Source organism: Miscanthus floridulus, chromosome 7 (genome assembly GCF_019320115.1).
Source record: "Miscanthus floridulus cultivar M001 chromosome 7, ASM1932011v1, whole genome shotgun sequence".
NCBI lineage: Eukaryota > Viridiplantae > Streptophyta > Magnoliopsida > Poales > Poaceae > Miscanthus > Miscanthus floridulus.
This window is the reverse complement of record NC_089586.1, coordinates 103,924,966-103,944,351: the sequence shown is the minus strand read 5'-3', so window position 1 is coordinate 103,944,351 and position 19,386 is coordinate 103,924,966. Positions and strand designations below refer to the sequence as shown.

At 51.2% G+C, this 19,386-nt stretch overlaps 3 protein-coding genes across 5 annotated transcripts; 2 read left to right on the top strand and 1 right to left on the bottom strand.

Annotated features, from left to right (window-relative positions):
• Positions 1-8,074, top strand: LOC136467464 (NEDD8-conjugating enzyme Ubc12-like). Its single transcript, XM_066466176.1, has 6 exons — positions 1-190; positions 725-838; positions 1,154-1,262; positions 7,074-7,152; positions 7,247-7,363; positions 7,667-8,074. The coding sequence occupies exons 2-6, from the start codon at positions 730-732 to the stop codon at positions 7,802-7,804; spliced, it is 552 nt and encodes a 183-aa protein (XP_066322273.1). The 5' UTR covers positions 1-190; positions 725-729; the 3' UTR covers positions 7,805-8,074.
• Positions 8,075-11,440: 3,366 nt separating this feature from the next.
• On the top strand, positions 11,441-14,179 carry LOC136467462 (heterodimeric geranylgeranyl pyrophosphate synthase small subunit, chloroplastic-like). 3 transcript variants are annotated; one of them, XR_010761590.1, is made up of 2 exons: positions 11,441-12,622; positions 14,050-14,179. XR_010761590.1 is itself a non-coding variant. In XM_066466175.1 (1 exon), the coding sequence occupies exon 1, from the start codon at positions 11,527-11,529 to the stop codon at positions 12,550-12,552; it is 1,026 nt and encodes a 341-aa protein (XP_066322272.1). In that variant the 5' UTR covers positions 11,441-11,526; the 3' UTR covers positions 12,553-12,798. The 3 variants fall into 3 exon arrangements, 1 of the variants encoding a protein (XP_066322272.1); XR_010761591.1 differs by having other exon boundaries at positions 14,058-14,076; XM_066466175.1 differs by lacking the exon at positions 14,050-14,179 and having other exon boundaries at positions 11,441-12,798.
• LOC136467461 (mechanosensitive ion channel protein 5-like) lies at positions 12,904-17,635 on the bottom strand. The gene is made up of 5 exons (XM_066466174.1): positions 15,402-17,635; positions 14,831-14,954; positions 14,451-14,744; positions 14,167-14,369; positions 12,904-13,871 (listed from the first exon to the last, which is right to left on the bottom strand). Exons 1-5 carry the CDS (start codon positions 17,420-17,422, stop codon positions 13,589-13,591), a joined length of 2,925 nt encoding a protein of 974 aa, XP_066322271.1. The 5' UTR covers positions 17,423-17,635; the 3' UTR covers positions 12,904-13,588.
• Between the last annotated feature and the right edge of the window lie 1,751 nt (positions 17,636-19,386).

Below are 19,386 nucleotides of genomic sequence, written 5' to 3'. Positions count from 1 at the left end.
ACCCGAAACCCGACTAGGCCGGCCGGCACTGCATCCCCTTCCGCCCGTCCCCTCCGCGCGTGTTCTGTCTGTCTCTCTCGCCCCCCTCTCGCTCTCCGACGACTGGTGGGCAGCCGCCGCCGCCGCCGCCGCCGTAAGCCAGGTGCTGAGGCTTTCGTCGGTCTCTTCACCGGCGACGATCACCCAACAGGTACACCCACCCCTTCTCTTCCATTCATGCCGTGCGAAGAGGAGCACCGAAACCCTAACCTAAAGCTATTTAGCTATTTGATGACAAGCCTCCTAACTTCGAAGTTTTTGCAAAAATTATTGGGCGTACATGTGTACACCCATGTCCCTTTAATGGATCCGCCCCTGCTGCCTGAGCTGCTTCGGAATCAGGCGATGATTGTTTCTGCAGCGCCATATAGAAATATTATGCTTCTGTTGAATAACTCTTACATGCCGTTCTTTTTTTTTTTGCACTTTTCTCAGGTTCCATGTGAGTTCATATATGAATTCCAACTTTAGATGAAGCTAGCTGATTATTGGTTTGCATCGGAAAATGATAAGAAGGAAATAATTCAAGAATCATGCTATGCTAATCTTGAAACTGACAACATGGCCATGACTATTATAGGCAAATTGCATCATGATCCATGGCTATTATTGGCAAATTCAGATGAAGCTGAGCCATGCTTATTTATATCAGTTGAATATGCTAACTGATTAGTTTCTTGCATAGGGAAAATGATAAACCTTTTTAAGATAAAGAACCAGAAGAAGGGTGATGCTGCAAATACAAATGGAAAGCCTGCTGCTAAGAAGCAAAGTCCAGGGGAGTTGCGTCTCCACAAAGGTTTGTCATTTTCAAAGCCGTGTTGTTCTAAACTTCATTGTATGTCTGATTCACTGCTGTCTCCACAAAGCCCTGTTCGCTTAAACTTATCAGTCTGGCTTATCAGCCATGGTACAGTGTTTTTCTCTCACAACAAATCAGCGAGCAGTACTTTTCAGCTTGGCTTACTAAATGCTTTCTTGTTTTTCGCCATTATTTTTTGGTTCTTTTTAACTTGCATTGACACTTCTGTATATCTTAAGACTAGTTCTTTCTTGTGTTGCACATTTGTTGTTTTAGGTGGTTATTTACTGTCACTTCACTTTTTTTTGGCAGATATAGCTGAACTTAACCTTCCCAAGACAACTAAGATTACTTTTCCGAATGGCAAGGATGATCTGATGAACTTTGAGTGCACTATTAAGCCTGATGAAGGATACTACATGTAAGTGGTCCTGAGGAGAATGACATAATTTCCTCATGCAATTCATCACGTAGATATTCATCATGCGCTTTGCCCATTTTATCCTAATTTTGCATGTAGATATCGCATCGTGCATCTACTCCGTATAGATATAAAATGGAATTGAATGTTTTCCAGATAGAGTTTTGAGCATGGAGGGGCATACCCTTGTCAGGGTGGTTTTTGTTAGGAATTTTGATATATTTTCACTTGGGCCAAATAGAATGATATGCTTTGCTGGATATTCTGAGGTTTTTGGCATCTTATAGTGTTAGAGGGGGCATGCTTGGACACCTAGGCTCTACCTGGGTGATGTGTCATGTGGGGGCGCACATATTCCAGGCGCCGCAGGGCGCGAGACGCGCGTCGGGCCGCGGAACGCGCGGCGCGCACGGAGGAGAGCCGCGACGACGGGCACAACCAGGCCACCATCAGTGGCTAGGATCACCAGATAATTAGTTTCCTATTATTAGTCCTTTGTTTTAGGAGCAATTAGCTCTCATTCGGTTGGGCCAAGGGCTAGATATTCCCTGTAACCGCACATTGATAAGGGTAAGCAAGATTGTTACCTCTAAGCCTTCTATCTCTCTCGTCTACGAACAAGCCTGCGGCGGAGGGGCAAACCTCGCCGGAGAAGACGGACCGGGGCTACGAACTCCGTAGCCAGGGGCCAGCTACCCTAGGGCCGGAGGTCCTTGACAACCTGGTATCACGGTCTCGTCGATCCTCGCCTTCCGCATCCGCCGCAAACCCTAGCCCATCACCAACCGCCGCCATCAGCCCTCCATCTTTGTCATCGACCACTGTCGCATCGTACGCCGCCACCATGGGGGATGATCTCAAGGCCTCCCTCGAGGCGCTGACCAAGTCCGTCGCCATGATGCAGAAGTCGATCGAGGCCAACGCCAAGGCCATCGCCGACCTGACCATCGCGGGTTCGTCCGCGTCCGGCGGCCGACCGGGATCCGGGGGCGAACACCACCAAGACCGGCCGCCCAAGCACTGGCGTCCCGAGTTCCCGCGCTACGACGGCAAGAGTGACCCACTGGCCTTCCTCAACCAGTGCGAGTCCTTCACGCAGCAACGGATCATGCCGGAAGAACGGACATGGATGGCGTCCTACAACCTCCAGGAGGGGGCCCAACTCTGGTACATGCAAGTACAGGCGGACGAGGGGACGCCGCCATGGCCCCGTTTCAAAGAGCTTCTCAACCTCCGCTTCGGGCCGCCGCTACGCTCGGCCCCCCTCTTCGAGCTTGCGTCTTGCCGGCGTACGGGCACGGTGGAGGACTACCAGGATCGCTTCCAAGCCCTCCTTCCCCGCGCGGGCCACCTCAACGAAGCACAGCGCGTGCAATTGTTCACGGGCGGTCTTCTGCCGCCGCTCAGCCTCCAGGTGCAGAACCAAAACCCGCAATCGCTGGCGGCGGCCATGAGCCTCGCGTGCCAGATGGAACTCTTGGAGCAGTACTACGCGTCCACGGCCAAGGCACCTGGCCGGGGAGTGCTGCCGACGCCCGGGCCGCGCACTGCCACTCCGCCCACGACCAAGCCGCCGGCACCCACCGCGTCGGTCGAGGGCCGCCCTGTCAAGCGCCTGAACCAAACGGAACAGGAGGAACGGCGCCGCCTCGGACTATGCTTCAACTGCGATGAGAAGTACAGTCGCGGGCATAACAAGGTTTGCAAACGTTTGTTCTTTGTGGACAGCGTAGTGGAGGAGGACGAGGACACCACCGAGGACACGCCGGACACGGAAACACCGGTGTTCTCCCTTCACGCCGTGGCGGGTGTCGCCGTGGGCAACTCGATCCTGCTCCGGGTGCAACTGGGCGCGGCATCTCTCATCGCCTTGGTCGACACGGGTTCGACCCATAACTTCATCAGAGAGTCAGCCGCCGACCGCACGGGGCTGCCCGTCCAGCCGCGGCCACGTCTGACCGCCACGGTCGCCAACGGAGAAAAGGTGGCCTGCCCGGGAGTACTCCGCCACGCACCCATCTTCATCGAGGGCATGACGTTCCACGTCAATCTGTACGTCATGCCGCTCGCCGGGTATGACATTGTCCTCGGCACCCAGTGGATGGCCAAGCTGGGGCGCATCGCCTGGGACGTCACCACGCGCACCATGGCGTTCAAGCATCGCGGGCGCGACATATGCTAGCAGGGCGTGGCCAATCCCGATGGGCCGGCGGTCCGCGCAGCGACCTTCGAGGGCTCCCTCCTCGACGGGCTCCTCGACTCCTTCACCGACGTCTTCGCCGAGCCCTCGGGTCTACCTCCTCAACGCGGCCACGACCACGCCATCGTCCTCAAGCCTGGCACGTCGCCGGTGGCGGTCCGGCCGTACCGGTATTCGGCGGCCCACAAAGATGAGCTGGAGCGGCAGTGCGCCGCAATGATCGAGCAAGGCATTGTCTGCCGCAACGACTCGTCCTTCTCCTCGCCGGTCCTCCTCGTCAAGAAAGCGGACGGGTCGTGACGATTCTGCGTCGACTACAGGGCGTTGAACGCGCTCACCGTCAAGGACGCGTTCCCCATCCCCGTCGTCGACGAGCTACTCGATGAGCTCCATGGGGCGCACTTCTTCTCCAAGCTCGACTTGCAATCGGGTTATCACCAGGTGCGCATGCGGCCAGAGGACGTCCACAAGACGGCGTTCCGCACCCACGACGGACTCTACGAGTTCTTGGTCATGCCGTTCGGGCTGTGCAACGCCCCGGCGACATTCCAAGCACTCATGAATGATGTGCTTCGGTCATACCTTCGCCGTTTTGTCCTAGTCTTCTTTGATGATATTTTGATTTATAGCAAGACATGGGCAGACCACCTTCGCCACCTTCGCGTCGTCCTGTCGACCATGCGGCAGCACAGGCTCTTCATCAAGCGCACCAAGTGTGCCTTTGGCGTCGACTCCGTGGCATATTTGGGCCACATCATCTCCGCCGCAGGTGTCGCCATGGATCCGGCGAAGGTGCAGGCCATCCGCGACTGGCCTCGACCGCGCTCGGCGCGTGCGGTGCGCGGCTTCCTCGGCTTGGCGGGGTACTACCGCAAATTCGTCCACAACTACGGCTCCGTGGCCGCGCCCCTCACCGCCCTCCTGAAAAAGGAAGGGTTCGTCTGGACCGAGGTAGCGACCGCGGCGTTCGACGCCCTCAAGGCCGCGGTCTCCTCGGCACCGGTCCTCGCCATGCCAGACTTCACCAGGCCGTTCACCGTGGAATGCGACGCCTCCTCCCACGGCTTCGGCGCGGTCCTCATCCAAGACGGCCACCCCATCGCCTTCTTCAGCAGGCCCGTCGCGCCTCGCCACCGTGCCCTTGCCGCGTACGAGCGGGAACTCATCGGCCTGGTGCACGCCGTACGGCACTGGAGGCCGTACCTTTGGGGTCGCCACTTCACCGTCAAGACTGACCATTATAGCCTCAAATATCTCCTGGACCAGCGGCTGGCGACCATCCCACAACACCATTGGGTGGGGAAGCTGCTCGGCTTCGACTTCAAGGTGGAGTACCAGCCCGGCGCGACGAACACCGTGGCGGACGCGCTGTCTCGCCGCGACACAGTCGATAACGCCACCGTCCTCGCGCTATCCGCTCCCCGGTTCGACTTCATCGAGCGCCTTCGCCAAGCACAGGACACCGACCCCGCGCTGGCGGCCATCAAGGAGGAGATCAGCACGGGCGCGCGCGGCGAGCCGTGGTCCACCGCCGATGGCATGGTCGTGTTCGCCGGGCGCCTGTACATTCCCCCGGCTTCGCCACTGCTCCAAGAGATCATGATGGCTGTCCATGAGGAGGGACATGAAGGCGTCCAGCGCACGCTTCACCGACTCCGCCGCGACTTTCACTTTCCTAATATGAAGCGACTCGTGCAGGACATGGTGCAGGCATGTGGGGTGTGCCAGCGATACAAGGCTGAGCACCTGCACCCAGCCGGCCTCCTTCCACTACCGGTGCCGCAGGGTGTTTGGACGGACATCGCCCTGGACTTCGTCGAAGCGCTCCCTCGTGTCCGCGGCAAGTCTGTCATCCTGACGGTGGTGGACAGGTTCAGCAAGTACAGCCACTTCACCCCCTTGGCACACCCATACTCCGCCGAATTCGTCGCTCACGTCTTCTTCGCCGAGATCGTTCGTCTACACGGCGTCCCACAGTCCATGGTGTCGGACCGCGACCCGGTCTTCACCTCCGCGTTCTGGCTCGAGCTAATGCGCCTGGTGGGCACCAAGCTCCACATGACCACCGCGTTCCACCCCCAGTCAGATGGGCAGTCGGAGGCCGCCAACCGCGTCATCATCATGTACCTGCGGTGCCTGACTGGGGACCGGCCGCGACAGTGGTTGCGGTGGCTTCCATGGGCGGAATTCATCTTCAACACCGCCTACCAGACCTCGCTGCGGGACACCCCGTTCCGGGTCGTCTATGGACGCGACCCCCCCTCCATTCGGTCATACGAACCGGGGGACACAAGGGTGGCCGCCGTCGCCAGGACCATGGAGGAGCGCGAGGAATTCTTGGAGGACATCCGCTATCGCCTCGAACAAGCGCAGGCCACCCAGAAGAAGCACTACGACAAGTCGCACCGCGCCGTGTCCTATCAAGTCGGGGACTGGGTCCTCCTTCGTCTTCGTCAGCGCGCGCCGGCGTCCCTGCCGCAGACGGTCACCGGCAAGCTGAAGCCGCGGTACTTCGGCCCCTACCGCATCACGGAGATGATCAACGAGGTGGCTGTTCGTCTTGCTCTGCCGCCCCACGCTCGCCTGCACGATGTCTTCCACATCGGCCTACTCAAGAAGTGGCATGGGACGCCGCCAGACGCCCCACCTCCATTACCAAGCGTGCACCACGGCACGGTGGTCTGTGAGCCCGAGCGAGTCATCGAATCTCGCTTGGCCTGCGGGGTGCGCCAAGTACTGGTCCAATGGAAGGGGACCTCGGCCGCGTCGGCAACTTGGGAGGACATGGAGCCGTTCTTCGCCCGCTACCCTGCGCTACAGCTCGAGGATGAGCTGCCTCTCGACGGAGGGGGAGATGTCATGTGGGGGCGCACATACTCCAGGCGCCGCAGGGCGCGAGACGCGTGTCGGGCCGCGGAACGTGCGGCGCGCACGGAGGAGAGCCGCGACGACGGGCACGACCAGGCCACCATCAGTGGCTAGGATCACCAGATAATTAGTTTCCTATTATTAGTCCTTTGTTTTAGGAGCAATTAGCTCTCATTCGGTTGGGCCAAGGGCTAGATATTCCCTGTAACCGCACATTGATAAGGGTAAGCAAGATTGTTACCTCTAAGCCTTCTATCTCTCTCGTCTACGAACAAGCCTGCGGCGGAGGGGCAAACCTCGCCGGAGAAGACGGACCGGGGCTACGAACTCCGTAGCCAGGGGCCAGCTACCCTAGGGCCGGAGGTCCTTGACATGATGACTATTCAACACCATTTACAATACTATTCTTGCTTATCATACCACAACATTCCTAATTGCCTGCTGAAGTAAACTGAGGAGATTTGCCCTTTTGTCTTTTGTTGGTTTGCTTTTTAGTTAGGTTGGTGAACGTTTGATCCTTAGATATTGCTTTTACTCAAAATCAGAAGCAGAAGTTTGTTTGTTTTTTTCACCACGGGCAGACTGAAATTCATTACTCAGAAGTAACGAAATTACTCAGAACTCAGAAGTTCGTGATATGAACTCAGGACTACTTTTATTTAATTTTAATTTTCTTTCCCCTGTTTCAATATATATGCCTTATTGCTAACCTTGTTTTCTAATGTGCAAATGCCTATTGTTAGGGGTGGAAAATTTGTTTTTACCTTCCAAGTTCCTCCAGCTTACCCGCATGAGCCTCCCAAAGTCAAGTGCAAGACTAAGGTAACTAGGAAGAGCTCCATCTGTGAAATTAACTCACCTCTCGATTGTAACCTGTCATTCTGTGTACTGATGTTCAGTTTTTGTAACATGCAAGGTTTACCATCCCAATATTGACTTGGAGGGAAATGTTTGCCTGAACATTCTGCGTGAAGATTGGAAGCCTGTCCTGAACATCAACACCATTGTGTATGGTTTGAATCTTCTTTTCTCGGTGAGTTACTGAGACAACTACTATATATAGGAATAGAAATATTACATCGTTATGAAAGCAGATTTGTGTTCAGTTCTGCTAGATAGCTACTATGTATAGGAATAGAAATACAACAATACATCGTTATGAAAGCAGATCTGTGTTTAGTTCTGGACTTCTGGCAGAAGATTTATCTCGACTTTATTTCACTGTTTTTGACATTGTTTCACTTACATTTGTGTTATGGAGCAGAAGCTACTTATACAATGTTTGCTTCATCATTTGGCATCTAGTTGCTAATCATATTCAAAAATCATGTTGCAGCAACCTAATGACGAGGACCCCCTGAACCATGATGCAGCAGCTGTTCTCCGCGATGACCCGAAAAAGTTTGAGAAAAATGTTCAGAGGGCGATGGCCGGAGGCTACGTTGGTGAAACCCACTTCCCTCGGTGTATATAAGGCCTGAAGATGGTGACCGGTATCTGACAAACGGGAAACTGTTTCTGATCATAGCAGTGTGTGCTATGTGAAACATAAGATGCCAAGGAAAAAAAACGCTAGATTGAAGTACCCCGGTAATGTAATATAAGTTGGTTTGACAGTCGCTGAACACATGCTACCATCTGGCCGTTAGCAGGGTTCACTGGGATTGGTGTGATGCTTTTGTTTGCTTTGGAGAAAATACTCAACATGTTGCATGTCAAGTAAGAGCAAGCTTGGGCAGGATCACCATGTTAGCGCGCATTCTGTGTTAGCTAGATCTGTTCTTTCTTGCTAAAATCCTGAAAATATATTCAAATCGATGAGGCCTTCTTGAAAAGCCCTTCATCCCCTTTCGAGTGCAATAACCAAGGAGGTGCCTCACTCTTCATGTCTCGAGTCAGTTCATAATCTATTGAGAAAAAAAGAGGTGACGGCCTTGTTTGGATATTCATCAATGCACCTCAATCCATGTGTACAAATTCCACCCCAACACATATAGAGCACGTTTAGTTCCCGGATTTGGGAGTGGCCAAATAATTAATGCATTACTGTAGTGTTTCGTTTGTATTTGTGAATTATTGTCCAAACATCGACTAATTAGGCTCAAAAGATTCGACTCGTAAAGTACAACTAAACTGTGCAATTAGTTTTTTGATTTCGTCTACATTTAGTACTCTATGCATGTACCGCAAGTTTGATGTGATGGAGAATCTTTTTTTGTATAGTGCATTTTTCAGGAGTTTGGTGGGAACTAAACATGGCCATAGATTGAGGCCTTGTTGTATGTGGTCGGATTTGTATCAATCCACATGTGTTAGGATGGATCGAGACGGTAAACAAGCCCTAAAAGAACATTCCATCCAGCTGGACAAATTTCATGGGCAGGAGTATATTTAACCGGCTCTAATTCATTGAGAAGGTGGAATACTGTCAGTGCTGATGCCTATTTAGAGTAGGGTTAGAACATATGCTTATTGCTCCTTCCTTATTTTTTCTTTGTTCTCTATATGTGTTCATGATTGTGTCATTCTTGCAATGTCCAATAATATCATTCTTTTATTACACAGTGGCTCTAAAATAATAGGAGCTCTCTGTAATATAAAACACTATGAAGTCTCGAATCATATGAACCTCAAACCTCATAGCCATGGACACTAGGAGCCTTTTCCTTGACTCCTTGTCAAAGCCAGAACAAAGGAGTTATTAAAAAAAGCCAGAACAAAAGGTATCTTGAGTTTTGTCCAAAATCTGATACTATGACAAACTATCTTAAAATAACTAATTTTATAGTGGTATTAACATTTATGATCTAAAGTAGATATATAATATAAAAGCATATCCCATGGCGAATCTAATGATAACTGTTTAGTATGATAAATGTTAATATTTTTTATTCAAACTAGTAAATGTGCTCTTAGGTTTCAATGACACAAAGTTTGTTGAGCGGCCGACTCGCCCGTACCAATGATAATAAGTTAGCTATTTTTTGTTGGATTTAATTGAACTTGGTCTAACCATATTTTAACTAAATCAAATAAATTTCAAGGCACATGACTAAACCATATTTTAACTAAACCATGTTAGGTGCAATAACGGGTTAATTCCGCACAGAAAATTGACTGGAGCTTGATTCAAGTTAAATGAGTGGCTATTTTATGTGGCTGTTCTGAGGTTCACACAAATGAAAGGCAGCTTGGAAGGATAGTCCATGACTTTGGGGTTATGGCGCTACGAAAGGTTTTGCAGTTCCAAACTATAATCGACGTTTTGTTGAAGTAGGATACCATTTCAAACATGAAAGAAACGTGAAAGTCGTTTTTTGTGTTATGATACCATTTCTAATCATTTTTCACTTTTACCAAAACAAGAAAGTTAACGTTTTGTGACATAGCACAACTGTTTTTTCGGTAGTTATTTTCATAAAACAGAAAAATCTGTATTATAGTGTCGTCTCGCCATTTTCATCCCTACCAATGGGTGGATAGAGATATCTAGGAACGGTAATATTCGCACATGGGACCTATTCTAAAGTCAAATGAAAAATGTAACACTGTTTCATACTCGAATACTCCTTCTGTTTCATATTGTAAGTCACTTTAGTTTCGTCTCATCTCAAACTTCTCTAGTTTCCACCATGAAAAATATAAACAAATATGACATCAAACAAGATTCATCATTATATACACCATGAGATACATTTTAATAAGTCATTTATTTTATTTTGTATATGTTAATATTTTATGAAAACTTGTTTAAATATTTAAAGTTCAATAAATTTGAAGTAAGACATAAATAAAATGAAAAATTAAAACGAAGTGAGTACTTGACACCATCCATTTATTTATTGAATGAAAACAACCATCCATTTATCTGGGCTCTACCTTGATTGGACGAAAGTTAAACATGAATTTTTTTATTTTTTATTATCAAAGATGGGTTTCGGTGATAGAGTCGCGCAAGAACGGACCTGGCCGAGGGCTCTTTGGAACGCATGAATAGGAGAAACACAGGGATATGATAGGATTGCAGGTGGAAACACAGAGGATAAGAATAGAAATAATTGTTCGGAACATAGGAAAGGAAGAACATATGGTTGTAATAGTAATCTAATTTCTTAGTCATCTAGTCACCAGCATTATATCTTTTTTTTTATTCTTGCTACTGACTGTTGCCCGTCTTTGGTACGAGTAACAAGGAGAGTTGCCTCGGTCTTCGCACAAAAAAGAAGTCCGATTGGATGTTAAGTTTCATCCGTTTTTATGGGCTTCGCACAGTATTCCTGTGGATTTCATCTGCTCCATTCCCGTGAACCAAAGGCATCAATAGTGGCCATTCCAAAGGAATCCTCGATCCTATGAAATTTCTATGAGGGAATTCTCTGTGAACCACTACACTAAAAAAGATCGTAATTTTTTATGAGCCAATGAACAAATTCGGCAGACTTTAGTGCCACTGCTCTAATTTTTTTTTGCCCTCCATGCCACTGTCGTCAGATTAGACTCTAACGGTGTCAAACTGCAGATGGAAAAAGTCAAAAATACCCTTTGGTCTAAATATGTCATTAATTTTTTTAGTATATTAACGACTCCAAATGAAAAAACTCAAAACTAGAAAGTTGTAGATCTCGTTGAGATCTGTAATTTTTATACAAAAATTATCTTCATTTAATACCATAAAAAAGATACGATTTTTCTAAGATATATTAATCATATTTTTTTTGCAGAATTAAATGAAGATAATTTTTATATGAAAATTGTAGATCTCGACGAGATCTATAATTTTCTAGTTTTGAGTTTTTCATTTAAAGTCGTTAAGATGCTTAAAAAAATTAATGACATATTTAGATTTAAGGATATTTTCGACTTTTTACACCTACAGTTGACACCGTTAGAGCTCAATGTATGGAGGATAAACAAAAATTAAAACAGTAACGCTGAAGTCCGCTGAACCTTTTGAATGGCTCACGAGAAATTGTGATCTTTTATAACGGCTTCCCTCGATTTCTAGCTTCACCCGTGAACCAGGGGGCCTGAATGTAATTTTTGCCCAACATTGTCCTTGCAGGGCTGACTGCTGAGGCCTCGCTATCGATAGTGGGGATGACCAATCCAACGACTGGCGACATCGCAGTCACCACGCACCCAAGAAAAGTTCAGCAAACCACACCGAACCCCAATCCTCCCAAATTCTCCATCGCCATGGCTCTCTCCTCCCTCTTCATCACCCTCTCCGTCCCCAAGGTCCCTTCCTCCAACTCCCGCCGCTTGCTCACCGCCCGGGCGTCCTCTGCCGCTCCCGCCGCCTCTGCTTCCTTCGACCTGCGCCGCTACTGGACCTCTCTGATCGCCGATGTGGAGTCCGAACTCGACGCCGCGATGCCCATGCAGCCTCCGGAGAGCATCCACTCCGCCATGCGCTACGCGGTGCTCCCGGGCGCCGGCAAGGAGGGAGCCGCCAAGCGGGCGCCCCCCGTGCTGTGCGTCGCCGCGTGCGAGCTCCTCGGCGGCCCGCGCGCGGCCGCGCTCCCGGCCGCCGCGGCGCTGGAGATGCTCCACGCGGCATCGCTCGTGCACGACGACCTGCCCTGCTTCGACGCAGCCCCGACGCGACGCGGGCGCCCGTCTACGCACGCGGCGTACGGCACCGACATGGCCGTCCTCGCGGGCGACGCTCTCTTCCCGCTCGCCTACACCCACGTCATCTCCCACACCCCGTCCCCGGACCCGGTCCCGCATGCCGTCCTCCTGCGCGTCCTTGCGGAGCTCGCGCGCGCCGTCGGATCCACCGGCATGGCGGCCGGCCAGTTCCTCGATCTGGCCGGCGCCACCGCCCTTGGCGAGGCCGAGGTCATGCAGGTCCTGACGAAGAAGTTCGGCGAGATGGCCGAGTGCTCCGCCGCCTGCGGCGCCATGCTCGGTGGGGCCGGGCCCGACGAGGAGGCCGCGCTGCGGCGCTACGGCCGCACCATCGGCGTTCTGTACGAGCTCGTCGACGACGTTCGGAGCGCGTCGGGAAACGGCAAGATGAGGAGCAACGCCAGCGTCCTGCGATCCCTGGGGATGGACCGCGCGCTCGGCATTGTGGAGGAGCTCAAGGCTCAGGCCAAGACAGAGGCTGACAGGTTCGCGGAAAAGTATGGCGATCGAGTGCTGCCCTTGTACAGCTTCGTGGACTACGCGGCGGAGAGAGGGTTTGAGCTCCAGGGTGCAGCGGCAACTCCATAGAGTGGACGATCGCAGTTGCTACTGAATTGAAGGCTTCGAGCTAGTGGGATGTAAATGGTCCAGGAATTTGGTGAGAGCTTTATCTGGCATAGATCTAATCCCTCTTTTATCTAGATGTACTGAAGCTCGTAATTCGGGGGCTGGTTCATACAGAGAATTGTTATCCCAGTGCCAGCGTTAGATGTTTAGAACTCGAAACTGGGTTTGATGTTTTTAGTAAGTTAATAAAACAAAATGGTAAATGAACGGAAGGTCTCACTCACTTCATGCTCATGCAACCACTCGGTTCTTCTGCTGTTTAAGTTTGGATGAATTGACCACCATGGTAGATAGATTGATTAAGCTCTTAAATGAAACTGAAAAACATCCGTCCATGGTAGATAGATTGATTAAGCTCTTAAATGAAACTGAAAAACATCCGTTCTCGTGTAAAATCTTAAGTTCTCGAATGAGAAATGTGAGGTTCACCTCGCCAAACCTAATATTCTGAATTTGGATTCTGCAAGAAGTTCAGTATACAAGGTATTTCGACACAACTCACAGATAGAACAGAACACTACATTGCCATCTCTTCACCATCCCGCAATGCGCACCCAGATAAAGCATCTTCGTTGTCGCTGTCGCACCCGGCATGCTCGTTCCATCCATTCTGCTTTGGCGCCCGGCCGGGCCGACGAGCCGAGGAACTTCACAATCACAACAGTCAGCGGTGATGGCAACCGGGAATCAGGCAGGTTACATTTGCGTACACAATACCATGCCATCTTGAATTACTTCTCTTTCCAAGCCGTCATTTTCCATCAAATGTACACAAAATTATCATCACGCAAGAGAGTACAGTAATTACAAGGCGCACAAGTGACGACTGCAGGCACAGCTAACAGCTCTCTACATACTAATATGCCACTCTCTACCTCTATTTGCACACCAAGCACCTGCAACTTAAACCACTTGCGTTGCCACCAAGATCCATGGAGGAAGATAGCAAGTCCTCATCTGCAATGTCACGGCCAAATGGTCCGGTCCTGTCACCGCTTCACGAATAACTCCATGTTGTAGGCATCCTTGTGGACTGAATTGCAGGCGCATTCCGAACATTCACGTCAAGTGGCAGCATCCGATACTCAATCTCAAGGTCCCTCAGGACTTTGATCATCTCCTGGAGCACTAGCTCTCGCCTCACGAACCGCATACCCATGTCCTGCCAGTTGAGCGTGTGCCGCAGCCATATTGATACTTTCAGTTTGTTGGTGTCATCGACGTCCCGGAGTACAACCATAGCACCCGGGTACCAGTGTTCCTTCTTGTTATCAATGTAGCTGGAAGTACAAGCGGAACTTATAATTAGTTCAGTGTAGTAAAATAGACTAAATCATGTATGCTTTGATGAATTGTATGATCTACTAGCTGCAAACTAGGTCTGAATCTATATACTCCAGTTGCAAATTATTTGTTGGCTTCATACTGATATTTTTCAAAACATGTTTACTTTGAAAGGTTTTCAGATAAAAGCCCTCTTTAAACTGAGCCAGGGCCTAGTGCTGGCCCCTCTCTACTGTCGACTCTCTTGGGAAGTCTGATTGAACAAAACAACTGATGGAGAAGGATACATACCGCAGTAGTCGTTCCTTCATGAGGGCCAGTTTCTCAACAGGAGTTGCAACATGAATGGAGAAGTCAATTGCTTCTCCCATATCAGGACTTCTGTAGTAATTCATAATTGGTTTTGTTGCAAGCACGCTGTTTGGATAATATATCTTCAGGTTATCATATCGGAGAAACACCGTTGTCATGATATTCATTTCCTCAACAACCACCTGAAATCAAGGTAGTGAAAACTTAAGCCAACGACTGCAGTGATATATTTGGTGTACAAAGAGCAAGGAGATTTCAACTACCTGAACATCTTCAATTTCGCAACGATCACCAACATCAAACGGATGCATCACAAACAAGAAGACAATTGCCTCAAAAACTGTCTTCAATGTATTCCCAAATACGAAAACTGCTAGGAGAAGCTGTGAACTGAGGAAGACAAAGAAATGTGTTGTTGCTATTCCCAGAATAAGAAGCCAGAGAGCAAACACAATGATCCCCACAACGACATTAGCCATCTGGTTCAGCTTGTTTACTGCAGTTTTTGTATCATTAAGTGTAAGGGCAAGAGCTTTGCGCTCTCTAAATGCATTCACCTACAGAAAATCCATACGGCGATGTTAAGTCATATCGAGAACTTGTTATGACCCCATACTGTGAAGTGCAGTGATAAGATCATTACCACCCAGTTCTTGAGAGACCTCTTGCTGACCCTGTTGTGCTCCTGTGCTCCTTCAAAAAGATTCATTGCTTGAACAGCCTCTTCCTGCCTCATGAATCTCATCAAGTCCGACAAGTATATGTACCTGCATGTTTCACACACTCAAAATCAATAATCTGAATGAGAGCAACGTGCTGTTATACTATGAACTTCAACATTTGGATTATTGAAGCAGGTGCATTTTGGTTAATAACTCTTTGAACTTCTGCAGTTCATATTTGCATGTAACATTAGACAACGGCAGAGTACTATCACGGCAACTGGAACAGCATATTTAAGAAATAATTGCATCATTGGTTTATATCGCAACCTGATTTCTCTACATCCATTAAACCTCATTTGTGGCGCTGTGCTGGTAACCTGCGGTTTACCACGGCGGTTTGTACTTTAAACTCTACCTCCTCTTAATGAAATGCATGCCACAGAGGCACGGTCTCGAAAAAAATTATTTGTTGATATAATCATGACTAAACAAAAGACTTGCAATAATGGAACCTGCAACATCTAACTCAGATAACAAAGAAAGACTTACTTGGAACCTGGCTTTGCTACATTGTGAAAAATCTTCTTGGCAGCTATCTTTGCCTCATATTCACTTCGTATCTGTGTCGCTGATTCATCCCCCTGACCTGTTGCCTGTTGTATCTGCTCATCCATAGTCGTTAATGTCCCAAATCGAACAATCCTCATCAGCCTCTTCATGTTCCAAGCTGAGATGTTTTTCTGGTTGAGCTTATGAAGCGCGTCAATAGAGATCCCCTCCCCTTTCTCCTTCGACAGCTGCTTGCTACCTTCTCCCTTAGGCATGACCCCTGATAACTGAATGTTCCTTTGCCCAGACACATGCGTTGGTACTGCATCGCGCAGCTCCTTTGGTATAGTTGCGCCCGCACGTTGCAGCTCATGAACCTCCTCAAGCACATGGTTTTCATCCACTAGTGGTGGCCCAGAGAGTGTCTCGATGACGTATTGGTTGAACAATGCCTCTTGAATCCGATCAAAGTATGTGGAGACATGGAAGGACGAGGCCAGTACCTTGACCAGCAATGTCTTGACAAGGCGGATGAGCGTGGCAACAAGCAAGCAGAATAGGATCTTCGTCACATAGGACAGTACCGGAGAGTTCGTCTCCTGCTGGACGTTCTTGTCAAACAAGAAGCGCCAAGAGGCGAGCACCAGGCCGAGCCAGAGCGCGTTCTGCACGGCGCTGCGCACGCCATACACGAAGTAGAGCACACGCTTCCTCAGTAAGAAGTTGCGTTCGACACCGAAGACGGCAATCCTGATGACCCATCCGGAGACGAGACGGCCACAGATGAGCACGAACACGAGGAGCAACCACTTCCAGAGGTGCAAACCCAGCACTTTCTTCGTGGACAAGATCTTTATGCTGAGACTGCAAGCCAAGGCCGCGATGATGAGGAACAAGCCGAGCCACTGCAAGACGGTCAAAGCGTCCAGCTTCCCACGCTTGAAGTCATCGGGGATGTCCTCGTCCACGAATGGGTCGTCCTCCTCCTCGTCCATGGGACCTGACTTGCCACCAATGGGGCCGGACTTGTTGCCGGACATAAGCCCGGAGAAGAGGCGGGCGGACTTTGTAGGAGTCCGCACGCCTGAAGATTTCTGGTCCTCGTCGAAGACAGGAGACGCTGCAGGTGCCGATGCCGGCGCGGGCTGCGACTGCGGCGGCGGGTCCATTAGCCGGGAGCGCGTCTTGACTCGCAGCAACGGCCCCGCTCCCGCAGCAGTAGAGGAGGACGTGCACCGAACGACCTCGCCGTCGTCGCCGCGGCGCTTCCGGCCGTCGTCGGTGTCGGAATCGGAGGAGCAGGACGACGTGGAGTGCCGCTTCTGGGGTTCCTGGAACGAGACGCGGCCGTCCCTTTCGAGCGAGCTGGAGAAGGACGGGTGCGCGCGCAGCTGCGCCGTCCTCCCGAGCTCCTCCATCTCCAGGTCGAGGTCGAGCGACATCTCCCCGCCGGACGCCGCCTGCTTCCGGAGGAAGTTGCCGATGAGCCGCGTGGGCGGGTCCACGCCGCCGCCGCCCTCCGGCGGCTGCTGCTGCCGCGGCGACATCGAAGGCGACGACGCCTGCGGCGGACGGTTCTTGAAGCTGAACGTCTCGGTGGCGGCGGGTCGCCCGTTGGCGCCGGCCGGGGCAGCGGCGCCGCCACCACCATTGTTCCAGAACTCGTAGCTCCCCTCCCGCCACACCTTGGCCGGTGACCGAGGCGAGCTGGTCTCGCTCGACCTTGGCCTGCTCTCGGTCCGCGGCGTGGTCGCCGTGGAGTTCGTGCCGGAGGTAGCATTCCCCGCCTCCCCCCCGCCACCGTCGCTGGCCGCGGCCGCGGCCTCGCCATGGAATGAGAACGGTGCGCGCCCGTTCCCGTTCCCATCGATCTTCATGACGCCCTCTCGGCGGTCGCCGCCGCGGTCGGCCAGCATCGATTGCTCCTCCAGGGATCCCAGCGTCCCCGACCCCGGCCGCGAGGAGGCCTTGCCGCCGGACCCGTGCGATCGCAGGCCACTCTTGCTTTGCGCCTGGTCCATGGCCTCGCCAGTCGCCGCCGGCAACCGGCCCAAACGCTGAACCCGAAGATAGATGGACACCGCAGCTACTCCGCTCGCCCCACTTTCCGTTCCGCGCCTGCTATACTTGGCTCGCAGTGATGAGTTGTGGGTGGGCTGGATTTATAGCGCGTCGCCGGTTTTATGCTGGCGGTGCTGCTCGCGGGAGCGGGACGGCGGAGCGGAAAGTTCCGGAACAACGTGGAGCAGCCGCATGCCTCCAACGTTCGTCCGCCTTTATGCCTGTCCTGCCTCGCAACGCGCATCGGGCCGGGCGCCGGGACCGTGTGGTCAGCGTGTGTCGTGGGGGCGCGCGCACTGGCAAGTGGCAACTGCGACCGAGCGCCGCACCCGCCACCCGCGCAGGCCACCCAGGTTGGGTGCGCACGTCGCGTACGTGGCGCGGCGTGGCAGGGGTTCGGTACGAGGTGCGATTAGATCATTGGGGTTAGTGGGGATCAAAAAGATTTGGGAGCGTGATTTTGGCCGTGAGCGAGACTGGCGGCGCGGATCGTGGAAGCGGGAATGCGTGTCCCAGTTAGCGAGTGACAGTCACGAAGTGTCGTTAACGAGGCAAGTTTGCGTCCTTACAAAAATCAACCGTGGTGGTGGATCGGCATTCCGGCGGTGGGACCGTCGTCATTGCCCACTACGCTTCCGGTAATGGTAGTGTTTCTCTTCCCGGAAACGGCCGGTGAGAAGACGACATTGCCATCGAAGCCGTCGTGGTTATCGTTCTCACGGCCGCGATTAGAGGTAAAATCGCCAGGATTTCGGCCATGTTCTAACCAAGGACCCGGGCAAAAGAGAGCGAAAGGGTTACGGTTGGGCACCGGTTTAGTCGAAAGTGGAAACCCACGCGCAACATGTGATCTCTGCTTTCGGCTTTCGTGTGATCGTGTCAAACGTCAAATTAACCCCGGCTTTGTCACCCCGTGCACCACTGGCACGTCCGTTTCTCGGCTACTGTCACGGTCTCGTGACCCTCACTGGTCATGATATTCATACAGTGGCAGTGCATGAGTTGGGTTTGGACTGCACTACTGGAGTACTACGCGGTTAGCCCTTGTTTTGTTTGGCAGGAAACGGACGATCGATTAGCTGTAGTGCGTCTGTGAACCTGATCAGACATGAACGGGAACAGGTGACGGGGACCTACGCGCCAAAGTACCGTTGATTAATTTAGTGTGAGAGAAAAATACTATTCGTTAACTTAAAAAAATACGACTTATAAGCTAAACAAGCCCAACGAACATGACGACGTGCAGGAATCGAATTACCAGACTAGACTACGCGACATACCAGTGGATTTGTTTATAAACGTTCATGGGGCTCGCGATTAAGCAAGTTTACGTCCTACAAGCAGGACACGCGTCCAAACAACCCCCCGTAACTCTCGCATCATCTGCCCCCCTCGTCCCTTTCTGACGCCGCCGCATTCCATCCAGCGATAAGGTTCTTCTTAGCTTCCCCCGGCCGGTCCATGACACCGGTAAAAAGAAAAAGAAAATGCCTTCGCCTTCCACACGACGGAAAAGGAGTGCCGCTACGTGTACGGACGAAACCTCGCAAGAACGACAGTGCGTTCATACGCAAGAGGAGTACTCCCTCCCGCCTAAAATAATTGCAACTCTAGAATTTAAAATTTGTCCCATAAAAACACTACTTTGACTCATCTGCCACAAAAGACAAAGAAGTGTCTGAATGCTTCTATTTACACATGCACACCGAAAATGAAAAATAGTCACAAAAGGCAAGGGACATGTAATTTCACACGTAACATTGGTTTGTATGCCCCGTCCTAAAATTGCATTTATTTTAGGATGGAAGGAGTATGTGCTTGCCTAGCTAGTAAAAATGTATGCGTTCCTGTTGAGCCAGTTAAACGCGCACGGTCTGCGCTGTCCGGCTGTCCCGTAGCAAGTATAACAACTACAGCACTACTA

What these genes read in the sequence shown, in the direction of transcription:
- LOC136467464 (XM_066466176.1), top strand. Translation starts at nt 730, where the DNA reads ATGATAAACCTTTTTAAGATAAAGAACCAGAAGAAGGGTGATGCTGCA. An exon ending in AAGTCAAGTGCAAGACTAAG is followed by an intron (nt 7,153 to 7,246) that starts GTAACTAGGAAG and finishes GTAACATGCAAG; the next exon opens with GTTTACCATCCCAATATTGA. An exon ending in GTTTGAATCTTCTTTTCTCG is followed by an intron (nt 7,364 to 7,666) that starts GTGAGTTACTGA and finishes ATCATGTTGCAG; the next exon opens with CAACCTAATGACGAGGACCC.
- LOC136467462 (XM_066466175.1), top strand. Translation starts at nt 11,527, where the DNA reads ATGGCTCTCTCCTCCCTCTTCATCACCCTCTCCGTCCCCAAGGTCCCT.
- LOC136467461 (XM_066466174.1), bottom strand. Translation starts at nt 17,422, where the DNA reads ATGGACCAGGCGCAAAGCAAGAGTGGCCTGCGATCGCACGGGTCCGGC. An exon ending in GTAGCAAAGCCAGGTTCCAA is followed by an intron (nt 14,955 to 15,401) that starts GTAAGTCTTTCT and finishes TGAAACATGCAG; the next exon opens with GTACATATACTTGTCGGACT. An exon ending in ATGAAGGAACGACTACTGCG is followed by an intron (nt 13,872 to 14,166) that starts GTATGTATCCTT and finishes TTGTACTTCCAG; the next exon opens with CTACATTGATAACAAGAAGG.